Source organism: Acartia tonsa, chromosome 4 (genome assembly GCF_053477335.1).
Source record: "Acartia tonsa isolate MP-2025a chromosome 4, ASM5347733v1, whole genome shotgun sequence".
NCBI lineage: Eukaryota > Metazoa > Arthropoda > Copepoda > Calanoida > Acartiidae > Acartia > Acartia tonsa.
The window spans coordinates 44,752,796-44,769,786 of NC_137263.1; the positions used below are offsets into that span (position 1 = coordinate 44,752,796).

The 16,991-nt window shown below is 29.8% G+C and overlaps 1 protein-coding gene across 2 annotated transcripts in view; it reads right to left on the reverse strand.

Annotated features, from left to right (window-relative positions):
* LOC145317397 (uncharacterized) overlaps positions 1–16,991 on the reverse strand; it is a 143,960-nt gene that overhangs the window by 5,078 nt on the left and 121,891 nt on the right. For both annotated transcript variants that reach the window (XM_080158460.1, XM_080158459.1), the window contains exon 12: positions 4,749–4,911. In XM_080158460.1, the coding sequence (XP_080014586.1) occupies positions 4,749–4,911 (163 nt within the window). The remainder of the gene's footprint in view (positions 1–4,748; positions 4,912–16,991) is intronic.

The following is a 16,991-nucleotide window of genomic DNA, read 5'->3' on the forward strand; positions in this document are numbered from 1 at the left end:
TAATTGTTGTGTTTGGTTGTTTATTAATTGCATAGGCAAAGGGACGAACAGAAATCTGATTTGGTTTGTTCAGCTGTTTACTAATAAAATTACTTTTAGCCTGTATAAACTTTTCAGTGTCCAAATTGATATTTTGTTGGAATGAATTATTAAAAGATCTATCTGGATTCATTTTACCCTCGGCTTTGATGTATTTCTCCGTGTCTAAAAATCTATCTTCATTTTTGAATGGTTGGATTAATAAATGACTTGAAATTTGCTGTTTTTCATTATCTAGATTTGGTTTAAATATAAGTTGGCGATTAGGAGGCTTTTCAGCGACAACCCCTTCGACTTTGATTAATTTCTGCGTATCCAAATATCTATCTGTACTTTTATAAGGCTGTATAAATAATGGATTCATTTTAGGCGGGGATTTTTCTGACTCTAGTATCATTTTTTGCCGCCTTGATTCTGGTATTTGTAGGATCATATGATTGGATGGGTAATTGTTGAGGATTTTGTTATTTTTATCTACGTTAAAACTACTAGTGTTGCTACGATAGGGTTTATACAAACTCGGCTGGAGAATAGCTGCATGAAAAATAGAAATATTTGTTTTAAAAATACCAAAAAAATTTACGATAATAATATATCTATCTAGTCTAAAAATATGTCCAAAAAATCCGTTCCTTAAATCATAATTAGAATTTAAAAGTTCTCAAATCGTAACTAAATAATAGCCTTCTTTCTTAAATTGCAAAAGAGAAATATACATCCTTATAATAAAGTAACAGGATTTGTGTTTGTCTACCGAAGGATCTCGCAAACCGCTGAACCGATAGGGTTCTCCTTAACAGGGTAGCTTCTCATGGGTCCTGGGAAGGTTTATAACTATTTTGGGGGAGGATACAACCACCCTTCCAAGAGAAATGACAATAGATCGAAATTTAAAAAAAAACTATTTGAGAGACTTGAATGCAAGATAAAGATGTATTGTAGGGACTTAAACAAAAAAAAACATTTAAAGTGCCACTAGAGGCCTCTAGGGGCATAGCCGCTAGTTTCCAATAAAGGAATATAATGTTCTCTAGGGACTATCAGATAAATTGAGTTATTTAGTAAATATGCAGAGAGCCTTCAAAGAAAATCACGTTACCCCTTAAATGTAGCTGACGCACATTTCGAATTATAAAGTAGCTTCACAAAAAAAACAATTATATATTCATGTATGATAAATTGTCCCAGATTGACCTGTATTTCGATATATAATATATTACGGTACTAACTCTGTATAAAGCTAATTTCTGCTTTCTAACCTAATTAACAAGAATTTCTAATTTTGCCTAACATTGGTTTGACAAAATTTTTCCCATAACAGTCATTTTTAAATTTTATATTTATTGAATTTGTGGAAAAAGAGTGATGGAATTTCTCAGACTCCCTTATATGGAGTAGCGGAAATATCAAAATTAACTTTCATCTTAAAATATCTTTTATCAGTTTGGTCTATGAAACTAGTTCTATAAGATAGGATCATAAGAATTGATATAGCATTAGATAAACACCAAAATCAGTTTTTAAACTTCCTTTATTTAATGTCCCATGTGAAAATAAAAGGGAGAAAAGTATTTATTACAAATAAAAATCCCCTAGAAAGCTACAGATTATAATATAGCTTCCTTTTAAAAAGTGTATTCAAGGGGGGGGGGGCGAAAGTGACACTTTTTGAAACCAAAACTAAGAGTCAACAAAGGAACTGAACTAAAAAAAGGGTTACAGGTCTGAGATTTTGCATGGCAGTTGCTTTATAGGGGTACAATATGGAACTGTGAAGAAACGGCGGCGCAACCGCCAAAAACCGCCGTTTCCCGCCGTAATTTTTGTTGCCTTTTCTCGGCGGTTTTCGGCGGTTGCGCCGCCGTTTCTTCACAGTTCCATATTGTACCCCTATAAAGCAACTGCCATGCAAAATGTCAGACCTGTAACACTTTTTTTAGTTGAGTTCCTTTGACTTTTAGTTTTGGTTTCAAAAAGTGTCACTTTCGCCCCCCCCCCTTTGAATAAATTTAATCTTAATTTTGGCCGTTAAAATACCTATAAATATATCTTAATTTGTTCTCATTTTTATTTTTTAATTATTAAGATAAAATGCTTTGAAAAAGAGGAAATTTAATTTTTGAAACAATTAAACTAAATTCCTAATTAAAGAAATTATATATGATTTTTTTAGTGTACTAAATAAAACATTGTCTCTTTCTTATTATGCACACGTTATTGTAAGTTTATAAGCCTCACTGTTTCAAATAAATAACAGTTTTATTTTTGTTGTTTTATAATTTTCTCATATTTAGAATTAACAAGGACAATTATGTTGGTTCATAAGTAGGGCAGCTTAGATTATTAGAATATTTTCTGTTAAAAAGAATGAACTGTTTAAAGGCATATTAGAAAAAAATTAGTAGCAGAGAGAGAGAGAGAGTAAAGCATAATAAAGAAGTGTTGAAGACAAATGTATATATCCAGCTTATGGAATAATTACGCTACAGAAATCTAAAAGAAGAATATTCAATATGATCAAGTAATAAAGTTAGAACAAGGAAAGTTTTGTCCGTAAGAAGCATAGCATGAGTAAAAAAACCTGATGATTATTATAGAGTATGAGTTTCCAAAAGTGACTTTTTTGGTTAGCAAAAACTTTTAAAATGAAGTATTATTTTACTTTGTTATTTGAGATAAACAATTAATTAAAATAGCTTTAGGTTTTGATAATTTTGTTTCTCGTATTCATTTGAATCCGGTGGATAGGAACCGGTTCTCATGAATACGAAAAAACTATGTCTAGCATAGTATTATATCCAGTTTTCTACGAATATAGAAATGTACAATCATAAGATTAAAACTAGTTTTAATCTTATAATTGTACATTCTATATCCGCGGAAAGCCGTTTATAATACGATACGAGAAATAACTAATATCAAATTCAATAGAGATTTTAAAGCTGTAATTACAAAGAAAAATGTCAAAAATCATTAATTGAGTTGTAGCTACTCTAAACTTAATTTTTGAATGCGGCTTCACTACTAGAGCTCCCCCCCCCCCTATTTTCAGTTTTAGTTTTTAAAAAGAATTTTTTGGAAGGGGGTAATTCTTTTCCAGGGGCCATTTCTCTTTGAGGGTGTTGGTACCTTTCCATGACCTATACGAAGCTAAATTGTAAAGTAGAACCATATCGGTTAAATGGTTAGCGAGATCCTTCGGTACATACAAAGACAAACAAAGTGTTATTTTTATTTAGGGATTAGAGCTACTTCTAAGGATTATGTCTTACTTAACTTGATTTAAAGCTTTGTTTAGTCATTTTTTATATACTATTGCTGCGCTAACCATGAAAATTGTTCTTGTACCAATTGTAACCACCTGTGTTTATAAGAAAACAAAGAAGATGCCTGAGGCCTACACTAATAGTGCATGTTATAGGCCTTAATGGCTTTTCAACTTTAAGAGCAGGCAATAAAAAAAGAATTTGTATTTAAAAGAGATCCCGCGCTACGCCCCCTCCCTCCTCCCTAATAGACAATAAAAAACAACCCTAAAGTATAACCACCCCCTATATTTTCATAAAGCTGCTAAAAAAATTAAATGGCTACAAATTTTAAAAAAAGTTGTTTTAAATTCAGCGATATCATTTTGATCACATAGTATTTTATTTTTGCAACTTTTTTATGGCTTATTTTTTTTGCAAAAACGCCGAGAAAATCCTAAGCCTAAGACCAATACAACACTTCCTTAAAGAGACAAAGCAGCAATTTTTAACGTCAATTTTTGAGATATTACATGAGCACCAATCCAGTAATGTCAAATCCTCAAAAAAAAGATCAGCGTGGGTTTCTGAAAGGCGTTGCATTTGCAAATTTTAAAACTGCACGATAGCCTGGTCAAAAATATATACATTTTTGGTAATAATTGAAAGAAAGTCTATTTTATTTTTTTCATTATTAAACATTCGCTCAATTTGGTCATTTAAGAATAAAAAATAGACTTAAGTAACGTATGGCTTAATTATTCTTTGAAATTTTCTTTTAAAAAATATTTTTTGCCAGGCTATTGAAAAGCTTCTATCTAACATTTTTTGGGTGTTGATTGCCATTTTGTTATTTTTGGGTAAAGCTTCTCGTAAAATAATTTTAAAATCTACTAATAGCAAATCCTTTCTTGTTACTTCAAAGTTGTATGAATTGCCCAATCAATTCAAAATTATTTATCCTTTTATAAAGTCTTATTTTTACTTTTCTGTGTATTTAAAAGAATTTTAGTTATATATTCAAGAAGAGTTGAAAGAAAATGAAACTATTTTATTTTTTTTACATTTTCATAATTTTGAAAATTAATATTCTTGTTTTGTAGATTAAAAATAAATGTAGAATTCATGATAAAGGATGAAATGGTTGGGTGGGGCCGCCAAGGGGGCATGCAATTAATTTTTTAACACCCCATTCCACCCCCCCCCCCCCACCATCACCCGTAAACGGTATATCAAAAATATGAAATTAATTTTGGAACACCCACATAACACCCCAAAACATCAATCCTTTAGAAACAAATTTAGAATATAAATTATCATGTAAAGAAGAGTGTGTCTTCTCTATAGGTTACTTGTAATTTTCGCCGTAAGTCCGTCCATAACTCTCCATAGTAAGTGGAATTTTTTATGGATTTTCTCAGCTGCTATACAAGAAAGTTGTCTAAAATTTCTTCTAAAGCTCACCTTTATTACTGCTGCCGACTGATGTATTGGTTTTCAAAGACTTGGCCGACCCCGGGCCGCCGCTGCTGGAGGTCCTGGAGGACACTGTGTCCTCATCATCCTTGCTGGACTCGAAGGAGGGATACTCGAACACCTCGGTCTCCGTTTTCCAGGTGATGTTCAACTAAAAATAAATTAAAAATTATCCACTGCATGATGAGTAACACAGGGATCTAAAGGGATAAGACATTGGCCGATAGATTGATGTCCATCTCCAATGACAATACACAAAATTACCCCTTCTGTAGATTAGAATTAGTGGTTGAAACGTTTGAACACTCATTTGAATGGGCCAACCAATAAAAATTCCATAAAAGCAAAAAAGATGTTACGCCAACGAATAAGCGAACGTTATTATAAAACCTTTGGGACTAGTGTAATAAATAGCCCAATGTCCTCTCCCAAAGTGCAGAGAGAGGCATTTAAGACAAAACAGCATTAATTATTATAGCTTTAATAAAATATAGAGATGTTTAATTTATTCTTTCGTGGTTGCTTCTATTGATAAGTTTGTTGACATATCTAGCTTTTTATAAAGTTATTTGCCATAATACTTGGATGTTCGATTGTCTGTTCATAAGACGTCTAAAGGGGTAGTTGCACGAAATGCATTTGAACTTAATGTAGTGAACTGCATATTTTATCCTGGTCAATGGTTTAAGCTACATCTGTAGGGTATATATTTGAAAAAATTTAAATTTTTTACCATGTAGTTTTTAAAATATAAGACTTGAAAATCATATCTTTGTGATATATGTAATTTATATAGCTAGCTTATTTCCACAAAAACAGCATGACGACTAATTTAGTGATGTCTAATTGATTGTTATTTATTGTAAAACAAAATTAAAAATGTTTAATGGTATAATTGGAACTTTTGCTTGAATTAATTTTTTCTGAAATGCACTTCATGCAACTATCCCTTTAGCTTTTTAGAAAACTTCAAAATAGTCCAATTAGCATTTTAAAAAGCAAAGTCTAAAGGAAAAGTTGTTGGAACTGTAAATAAAGTACATAAAATTAGAAAGGCAGGGAAAAATTAAATCACATAAAAACTTGATGAAAATACCGTAAAATTTTAAACTTTAACGATCAAAACAATTTTGCATTAAAGCATGAAAAAATTCATCTAGCTTAATTTGCCAGCTAAGGATAATAAGATGGCAAGAATAGACTGCTGTTTTCAATGTTATTTTTATAATGTCCATATTTTATGTTTTGGGTATTCCTAAAACTTATAAAAATCAGGGATCTTAAGGGATAAGATAATGTACTTACATCCTCAATGAAGATAAACAAAATACCCTTTCTGTAGATTGAAATTATTGGTTGAAAAGTTAAGACACTGCTAGTTTTAACCAACCAATCAAGATTAATAATTCAAAGTCTTTAGATTAACGCATTTGATAACGTATTCATAAACTTTGGGACAAAAGCACAATCAAAGGAAATAATACTCTAGTATTGATTCTTCTATTGGGAGAGAAAGAGGACTAAAGTAAGAGGTTGATAGTCATTAAGTTTAATAGGATTTATCAAGTACAAAAATACCCTTTGGGCCTTGCAACAATTACTATATTTGTACAGGTTGTACATTTTTATTTTAAAACTAAAAATCCTATTATATAACGTATTTAAGGTATTTGGTCTGTTGCTTAGGATTTCAATAACTAATGAACCGATTGAGTTCCCCATTTTAGGGAAGTTTCACATAGGTCCCGAACAGGTTTTAAGCCAATATAGTTTTAAATATTAGTCATGATATGGTTTTAGGCACTTTTTATGACCTTTCCTTCCTCTAGATGCTAGGGGCGCAGCCACTATTACTATATAAAATACTAGGTAGCCGAACTTAAAAAGATTTCTACATCTACTAAAAGCCTCTATCAAATGTTATAAAAACATTAAATTTTTGTATTATTTCATAAGGTGACCAAATATCTAAAATGAATCTTGACGTCCATATAGCCTGTAGGCCTAAGTCTAAGTAGAGGTATTAAAACAAGTATTTGTATTATTAGCAGCACAACCACTATATAACTTTAATCTGTGCTTATGTTTGTCTATTATTCTTGTAATAAACACCATGATATGGTTCGTGTAACTGTATTGTAGCCATAGTATAGTAATTTATTTAAACTGTTGCTTTTTGGCTGCCCTACAAATTGTCAAAATTATCCTTGTTTTTATAAGTCTATAAAGTAGAATGAAATATATTTCAAATTTTTTATAATTTGCAACTTTCTACTATAAGATTATTTATTAAAAAATAAAGGTTTAGAAAATGCAATGAAATATGCGCAATTTATCTAAATTAAGTTAATGTGAAATTGATTAGAAAGAACATTTATTTTTGCTGATATATTATTTATCAATAATGTTTATTAAAAAGAAAATTTGCCAATAAATATTGATGCAAAATGTTTTATAATTATAAAGGTATTTTCTTCACGGTTCAGAAATTGATTAATTTCATTTGGTTAAAAACCGGTTATACACCGTCTATAAAACTTTCATTTGATTTATAAATTGCCCACAGAAGCGCAAACAAATTATGGATTTAATTCATTTGCGAAAGTTTTTACACCCCTCATACGATGAAAACCCCTTCTCTACGTTTATATTTTAATCAAGTAAATTATTAAAATTAATAAAACGAATAAAAAATTGTAGTTTTATCAAAATTTCTGTATTGGTGTTTAAAAAGCATTTTAATAGGCAAAATACCTTAAATACATGAATAGACTAAAGAATGTGAGTTTCTTATAAATTATAAAAGGTTCATCCATCTTATTTTCACCATTTTCCATTAAATACTGACAGTCTTTCAATAGGCATTAGAGTTAGGGGTCATAGACCGAGCAAAAATAGGTTTTGGAAGATTTTTTGTCCAGAATTTAACCTAGGATATCAAAAATACTAGTGTGTGTCTGTCTGAATGTCTGTTAAGATCCCGTAAACAGCTTAACCTGAGCTTAGGTTCATATTTAAAAGTTCAAGACCATAAATAATAAATTGAATGTTTTCATTTCATGGACATTCTTATTTTTCAACCTTACCTTTTGTCGTTATAAATTAAAAATTATAACATTACACACAGATATCTGAACCAATTTTGTCTACTATTGACAAAGGACAAGTATTAGGCTGTTTTACTCATATATGGTAGGTCAAAATATAAGGCCAAGAACAAATTAACCATTCAAAAAAACTGTAATTAACTTTGATTGTAAGAAATATAATCTAGGGTTGTGTAAGACTCTAGCTATCTCTATTATCTATGCCTATGGAATGTAACGGTACATGGGTGCCTATATTTATATGTATAGTTGCTATGCTCAACTTTCGTTTTTTTTTAAAGTTGCGCATCTTTTCTTAAATTTATTTAGATACACTATGTGATATTTAGTGACTTAATAATATGGTTAATAAAAAGCAGTAGTGCCTCTAGAGACATCTAGAAGAGATTTTTTCAGAACAATTGCTCTTAGGAGGGTTAAGTTATTCTCCCAAATTATACATATTTATACATAAACGATGATGTCCCAGGACCTAAAAAGATCTTTACTTTATGGGATACACCTATCAGTAAAACGGTTAGCTAGATCTTTTGGTACAGACAGACATATATTAGACATAAGGTATGCCTATATCTAACAGTAAACCAAGCAAGGATGACAACATACACATATATAAACCATTTAAAAACATTACATAACATAAACATAAAACAAACGGACTGACATATGTAATGCACATTTTCCCTAAGAAATACAATCTAGCCATATTTTACTTACTTACACGAGCAAAGTGAATTATATAAGAACATCACTACTAATAAATTATTCTATTGCTACCTATTCGTGCGATTATAATGGTACAATTTGTCCCCCCCATGATTTAAAACTTTTTATTTTGGGTGTTCAAACAATTACGCAATTTTTGGGGGGTTTATCAGTATCTGTTACCCTTTAAACTTACATAAAAATGATAGTGTTGCCCATAGAGATAAGGTGAAATCTAGGATTTTTGAATCAATTATAATTTAAAATATGATTTTTCTTAAGTATGAATCTAGTTTTAATGAAAATCGGAACCTTATCTTGCACACTAACGTACGGTCTAACAACATATATGCTCATATTATACAGTAGCTGCGATACTAGCAATATATTTTCAAAATCATAATTCTGAAATTTAGCTGTTATTTGAATCACATTTTGTGCAGTATTGTTGAAACATTTGTTTGTGTGTGAAAGTTTAAAACTCGTGATTTTGAAACACGGTCAATAGTTTTGAAATCATAATAATCATCATATTTTGCTTTGCCGTTCCCGAGATTTTAATTTACCTATATACAAATACTAATACCAAGCTTTTTTACCAACAATACCTGTTCTTAATGTACGCGAATAATAAAGCAATTAATTTCTTTTTCTCGTATTCATTCGAATCCGGTGGATAGGAACCGGTTCTCATCCATACGAAAAAACTATGTCTAGCATCGTATTATATCCAGCTTTCAACGAATATAAAAATGTACAATCATAAGATTAAAACCAGTTTTTTTTAGCCGGTGCCTTCGGCACCTCGGGGCTAAAAAAACTAGTTTTAATCTTATAATTGTACATTCTATATCAGCAGAAAGCCGTTTTTAATACGATGCGAGAAATAACTATTATCACTTCTTCGATAAGAGCGCAGCTACTATACATCTATGACATGTCAGTATGTTTGACGGCCATTAAAAAACAAAAATAATAAGAGATAAGATAATGGCCGATATATTGATGTAAATCACCAATGATTATACACAAAATTATCCCATCTGTAGATTACAATAAGAGGTTAAAACGATTGGACACCAACTTAATGAGTCAAAATTCAATAAAAGTCCCCATAATTATTAAGCCAACGAATAAGAATAGTTATTTCTCGCATCGTATTATAAACAGCTTTCCGCGGATATAGAATGTACAAATATAAGATTAAAACCAGTTTTTTTTAGTAAGAACCAGTTCTAATCCACCGGATATTAATCGGTTTCGAAGCCACGCTGTAAAATCTAATCCTTGTTGTATGTACACATATTGTATTTACCGTTGTACAAATTTTCTCATTAATTAAATACTAAATTGTCAAGAGTTTTTCTTTGACAAGAGACGCGGGGTTTTAACCACGTTTTTCAACAAAGTTCTAGGAAAAGTAGTGAAAGAAAATCAGATAATTATGTCCATTAATAAATAGCGCAACTATGTAATATGTATCTAAATAAAAACATTTTAATGTGTATTACAATTATATACAAGATACAGAATGTCTGTCTGAACTCTGTAGAGAAGGATCTCGCTGAACTGATATAGTTCTCCTTAGCTTAAGCTTATAGGTCAAGGTTTTTAAGTCTTGTGGAGGGTAGAGAAACCACCCATAGGAAAAAAAACACCACCTAGCCCAAAATAAGTAGATTTTTGTCCAGACGGATTTGGGTTCCTAATCCATATAAGGAGCTACAAACCCGCGGGGTTTCCCTAAACCTTGCTTAACCTAAACTAACATAAATAAGAAAAAATAATACTTTTGTATAAACTTTGGCCATTAAAAAATATTACCAATACCTTACAATTTTGGATATGAGAAAATTTTAATAAATTTCACAGTAAATTTTTTTTTGATAAGTGAAGCTACTCTTTATGGCAGTTTGTCCGCTTTGATTATAATGATTAGGTAGTCATTAATGACGTTATTCTAATGATATAAATTAAATTAAATAAAAGTATATAATTCTAAAATATTATGGATATGTCGAGATTTTAAAAATGACCAACAAAATCGATTTTATGTTTAATATTATTTCAAAACAGTTTTATTATTTAAATTGTGAACGCGAATAGAAAGTTTTTATATACATATGACATTTGTTTCCAAATAGTCAATATCAAAAAAATCCTTCAACATATTTTAATATTATATCAACATCAGGGATAAGACAATGAACGATAAATAAAAGTACACTCCAAGTATGGTAAACAAAATTACCCCTTCTGTAAATTAAAATTAGTTGACAGAGCTAGTTGGTAATAGCAAATCAAGATTTTACGATAGTACTTAAAGTTTTCAGGTCAACGAATGGGAGATTGTTTTAATAAAATGTTGGGGACCAGCATAATTTACAGGATAATTTCCCTCCTTCCCTGATTAAGATATTTATCGTTCGTTTATAAGAATTAAGAAATAAAATGGCTATTTTTAGATTCTATCACATACGTATAAATATTAAGATAAAATGATTACAATTTAAAATTTACAATTTAAAAATTGTAGCTGCAATACTTGTTGAGATAAAAGTAATTGTTTTTATCTGACCCTGTGCTGATTCTTTCAATATTTTTGTCACAAAAATTTGTCTCCAAACCATGCAAAAATGTATAGACATATTATGGTAAAAATATGATTGAATTTTTTAAAGATAGTAATATTATGACATGTTCTCATCCTATCACTTTCAGAAAGAGGGGGGGGGGGCATTTACATCTTACCCCTTATTTTTATAAAAAAAAAAGATAGATTCAATTAATAAGGATATTAATTTTATTGAATTATCTTAATTAATGTTTTAAACAAACTGTATCAATTAAATTTGCATATAAATCATAATACGCAGCTACTTATAAAATTTAATAAGAGTACAAAATACAAATTTTCAAGACATTTGTCTTTCCTTTCTCCCCATGAAAGATTGATAAAAATATTGTCTGGTTGACTTCACTGATTGAACACACTCAACCAGAAAATTTACAATTATTGTGCCCCCATCTGGTCATTGGGGGACATTCCAACAAAGTGATTTGTTGTCTTACAATTATTGTGCCCCCATCTGGTCATTTGGGGACTTTCCAACAAAGTGATTTGTTGTCTCATCGTATATTTGAAAATTTACAATTATTGTGCCCCCATCTGGTCATTGGGGGACTTTCCAATAAAGTGATTTGTTGTCTTACAATTATTGTGCCCCTATCTGGTCATTGGGGGACTTTCCAACAAAGTGATTTGTTGTCTTACAATTATTGTGCCCCAATCTGGTCATTTGGAGACATTCCAACAAAGTGATTTGTTCTCAAATTCACATTTATTGTGCCACCATCTGGTCATTGGGGGGCTATCCAACTAAGTTATTTGTTGTCTTATCCTATATTAGAAAATTTACAATTATTGTGCCCCCATCTAGTCATTTGGGGACATTCCAACAAAGTGATTTGATGTCTTATCCTATATTAGAAAATTTACAATTATTGTGCCACCTTCTGGTCATTGGGGGATCATCCAACTAAGTGATTTGTTGTCTTATCCTATATTAGAAAATTTACAATTATTGAGCCACCTTCTGGTCATTGGGGGACTTTCCAACAAAGTTACTTGTATTTCTTTTCCTATATTTAAAAATTTACAATTATTGTGCCCTCAACTGGTCATTTGGGGGGACCTTCCACCAAAGTGATTTGTTGTCTTACAATTATTGTGCCCCAATCTGGTCATTGGGGGACATTCCAACAAAGTGATTTGATGTTTTATCCAATATATTTGAAATTTTACAATTATTGTGCCCCCATCTGGTCATTAGGGTACCCTCTACCAAAGTAATATATAAAATGAAATTTCTTTAAAAATCTATTTTAAGAATTAAGATAAGTTCAAAAATATCCACCAGTTACCTATTGCCCCCCAAAAAATATTTATTTTATACACAGCCCTAGTTTGTTGACGAAATAATTTATGCTTGCCGTCTAAATTTTTAAAGATTTAATTAATTTTGCTAATTTCTCAAACTATACAAATCTTGTTAATGCTTGGTTTCAGTATGACAGACCAACATAAGTATCACAAAAATGATTTATCACAAGTAAGATTTGGTTGAAACAGTGAAATAAAAAAATATTTTTTATTTTAAACTAAACCTTTTTTTTTAAATTAAGAAAATAAAAAATTTTAGGAAAACACAAGTAAATTAAGACAACCTGATTATAATTATGCAAAAAAAAAAACTAAAAATTTGATGTTACAATACCATTTTGGGATTTTGAACCAGTAATGCAAGTTATAAGGAATCAATAGATAAAAAGGATAATATGTTTGGAGTTCAAAAAAATTATTATTGTAAAAAAGTCGGGTTGTAACATATAAAATAGCCAAAATGCCATAGGCTTTTGAAGCTTTTAATTAAAATTTTCTTGGTTTTAAGATTTGTTATAATAAAAAAAGTAATCACATTTCACTTTATATGGAGAAAGCCTTTGAGAAACTAATGGCGAAGCCACTAATGATTTAAATTATTGATTTTTCTGACTTTAAATACTTTTTATTCTTGACTATTGTAAAAACAAAACTGTTTTCCAAATAAGTGATTGTTACATGACAAAATAGCAACCACCCAAATACATACAAATACGATCATATCTTTCATCATTTACTAAAATATTTAGCTGTAGTAATAGCGCATAGAAGTTACTAAAAGTGGACTAAAACCTTTACCAACATATCATTTATACTAAAAAAGCAAAATTATTTATTTTTTTTTTTTGGGGGGGGGGAATTATTAAAGAAAGGGGACCAAAAATACATAAAAATAGCCTAAGTACATGACAAGAAGAACACTTTCACAATTTTTTGTCTGTCCGCAAGATTTCGCTAATGACTAAATCGATTAAATTTTCTAGTATCAGGTCATTGCGGGTTTTTAGCTATTTTTTCTCTCTAAAATTTATGATACATCAAGTTGCTAGGGGTACAGCTCTAGTTTAGTATATATATATATATATAAAGTCAGTAAAGTAGATAAAGATGACCAAAATACATGTTATGTATATACCCTACACCCATATTTGTGTATTTTTCATTGATTTTTTTTGCAAAAATACTAGGAAGTACACCTCTAAACAATAACACGTCATAAAAAGTTAAATATTAATTAAATATGTACAAAAATTTAGGTACTTTTAATAACATTTTATATTAAGTAGTAAGTTTTTTTGTTTGTCAGACGCTTAAGATCTCCCCAACTACTAAACCGATTGGGTTCTTTATTTTAAGTATAATATCAGTTTTCAGATTTAAGACTTAAAAGGCTATTTTGGAATAAAGTGCCCCTATTTGCTAGGGGCATGTACGCTTGTAATGTTAAAATTAAAACCAAAATAATATCAAAAGTTGATTTGTAGCTTCTTAAACTTTCAAAATCAATTATATTAAATTTTTCAAATTGTTCAACGTGCTATTTTAATATAAAATCTAAAACTCGAGCTTTTCTGCAAGAATTGGCTACATAAACCTTCATCATGTATACCTTTCTAGGTCTAAACAATATTGAAATATTAAACTTATCCTTTAATTGTTCTTCTGAAAAGCAATATTTTAAATTAATTAATTTTTTTTTATTAGGAATAGGGCAATTGACAAAATATCATATTTCTGCAAATTTTTATGTGTATAATTATAGCTTGGTTATCTAGTAAATATATCAACAGGCAAGTAAAAATTAACAGTCATTGCTCTTTCCCTGTCTGATTTCAACCCATTCTACTACTGACTTATAGACATACATAATACACTCAAACTCCCACACACACACACACACACACACACACGAACTCCTCTTTTGTCTAATTATTATTCTTATGGGTAACAATCACGCAAATGAAGAGTCTTACTCTATATCTAACAAATCAATGGAGAACGGTAGTGGGCATTTCTCATTACTTATGTTTAAATCTATTTTCTTTGCTTATTTAACTACAAAATTTCAAGGGTTCAATTTTAATGTTTTTCTCGTATTCATTCGAATCCGGTGGATAGGAACCGGTTGTAATCCTTCGGCACCTCTGGGCCAAAAAAAACTGGTTTTAATCTCATAAATGTACATTATATATCCGCGGAAAGCTGTTTATAATACGATGCGAGAAATAACTAATATCCTTTCACAAATCCAGGGAGGGATGCGACATTGGATTTTAATTTATAAAACCCCAAAGATTTAAAACATGTTCTCTGGTTTTTTGGGTTCTAACTTTGGGGGGTTATTATTGAATCTTGATTGGTGGTACCAAACTTTTCAACCAATAACTTTCATAACAGAATTGGTAATTTTGTTTCTTATAATTAAGGATGTACACTGTACACCACTATAAAAAAATAATCTGTAATTTATATACACACATCTAATTTTGGGGAATACAACGATAAATTCCCCTCCCTTTATCTACAAAAGTGTTAGGGCGTATTTTCATTTTAAAAGCATAATAGTTATAGAACTAAAAAAGGATGAACTTACTAATTGCAACTTAAAATGAAATATTGAAAAATAGTGTTACAAATAGTTATAATTTTTTCTTTAAAAATATACATTTAAGATTACAAAATCTAACACCTATGGATGAAGAAATTTGAAGAATTTATAACAAATTTAGGTACTTTATGTAAACTATCGTTTAAATTGTAGTTTAAAATAAAATTATACCTATTGAAAAAATTTAGTATCTGTCAAAACATTTTTTATGTTATTTTGAGAGTAATCAGCATTTTAAAAGAAAGATAATTTCTATTTTGCTTTTAATACACGATGAAAAACTTCACATATCATAAAGACTATGTTCATGTTCAAAATGATTTTCTATTAGTATTGTTTGCATAAATGTAGTTTTAAAAACAGATTTTATCAAGTGTTTCTTTGAAAATTACAGACTGCTAGGGAACATTAGCCTGTGAATTACATCGTAGCCAATAGTTGTATATAAAAGTTCTCTTAATCGCTGGCATAAAAACTATGGGTACTTTTCTTTAATCTGATTGGTTGATCCAATAATTTCCAAATTTTTCATTGATTAATTTCAATCTACAGAAGGGGTAATTTTGTTAACCTCGATTTATCGTCCTTTGTCTTTCCCTTGAGATCCCTGCAAAATGTGTCCCTTCCCAGGAATCCACAGGGATAAGACAATAGACAATAAATTGATGATATACACATGATTGAAGTAGTTTAAAATTATTGTTTGAAAACGTTTGGATACTACTACATCAGAAACAAATAATCAACTTTCAATTAAAAAGTACCCAAAGTTGTTGAACTAACGAATAAGATAACGTAATTATGAGACGTTGGGTACCAGTATAATTTCAGTCCAGTATCGCCTCCCTACCACACTATTGAGCTCCGAGATGTCTATTCATAACCCAGGTATGTCACATATTGACATCAGACTACCCAGATACAAATCTTAATCTATATTCTATACAACCGCACAATAGACAGAATTGTACAGTGGGCTCCCTGCATTAAATACAGCAGTCAATCTACTCTGAAATTCAAAATTTACGATAGGCGATCTACTTTAAAATAAACCGTAAATTTTTAAGTTGCAATGGAAGAACAATGTTTAAATTTTTTTTGTGAAGAATACCATATTAAATGATCATCTATTCTATAGCTCACTTTGACCATGAGGCTTAATAAAAAAAGCTACCATACCCTACATCTATAGTGCAAGTTTTTCTTTTAACATACCTAAAATAAAATTATTCAATTAGCATACAAATATAAATGTTTTTTTTTATAAAGATTAACAGAATATTCAGCTGGTGTGAACGCGTATATAAAAATCAAATTTCATAATAGTGAAAATATTTTCACTTTACGAGGATGAAAAGTATTCAAAAAGAGAAATTAATATTTTTAACTTGTAAATGTTCTTTTAAACATAATGATTTCTATTATTATATCTACGATACTAATAGATATTGTTAAAATTGTCGAAAAATGTTAATGCTATGAAATCACAAGAATGAAAAAAATCACGTAAAATTAATATAAATGTCCAATAATTATGAAAAAAATTACCCTTTCTGTAAATTAAAATTATTGGTTGACAAGTTTAAACACTACGAGTTTGAAACAAATTTTTAAAAATAATACAAATAATATAAAATTTTAGGTACTAATGTTATTTACAGACTAATGTCTCCTCCCTCCCTTATAATAAGAGATTTATACCCAAATATATTTATGCAAATTTACAAAAGTTATCAGTTCTTATTGCTGCCCTATAACTATGGATCTAGTTTTCTTTGTTTATGAATTTAAAAATTGTAAGATTATTAAGTGAAAAGGTTGAAAGTAAGGCGCAGCAATAATTTAATTAAGATAAAAAACATAATCAG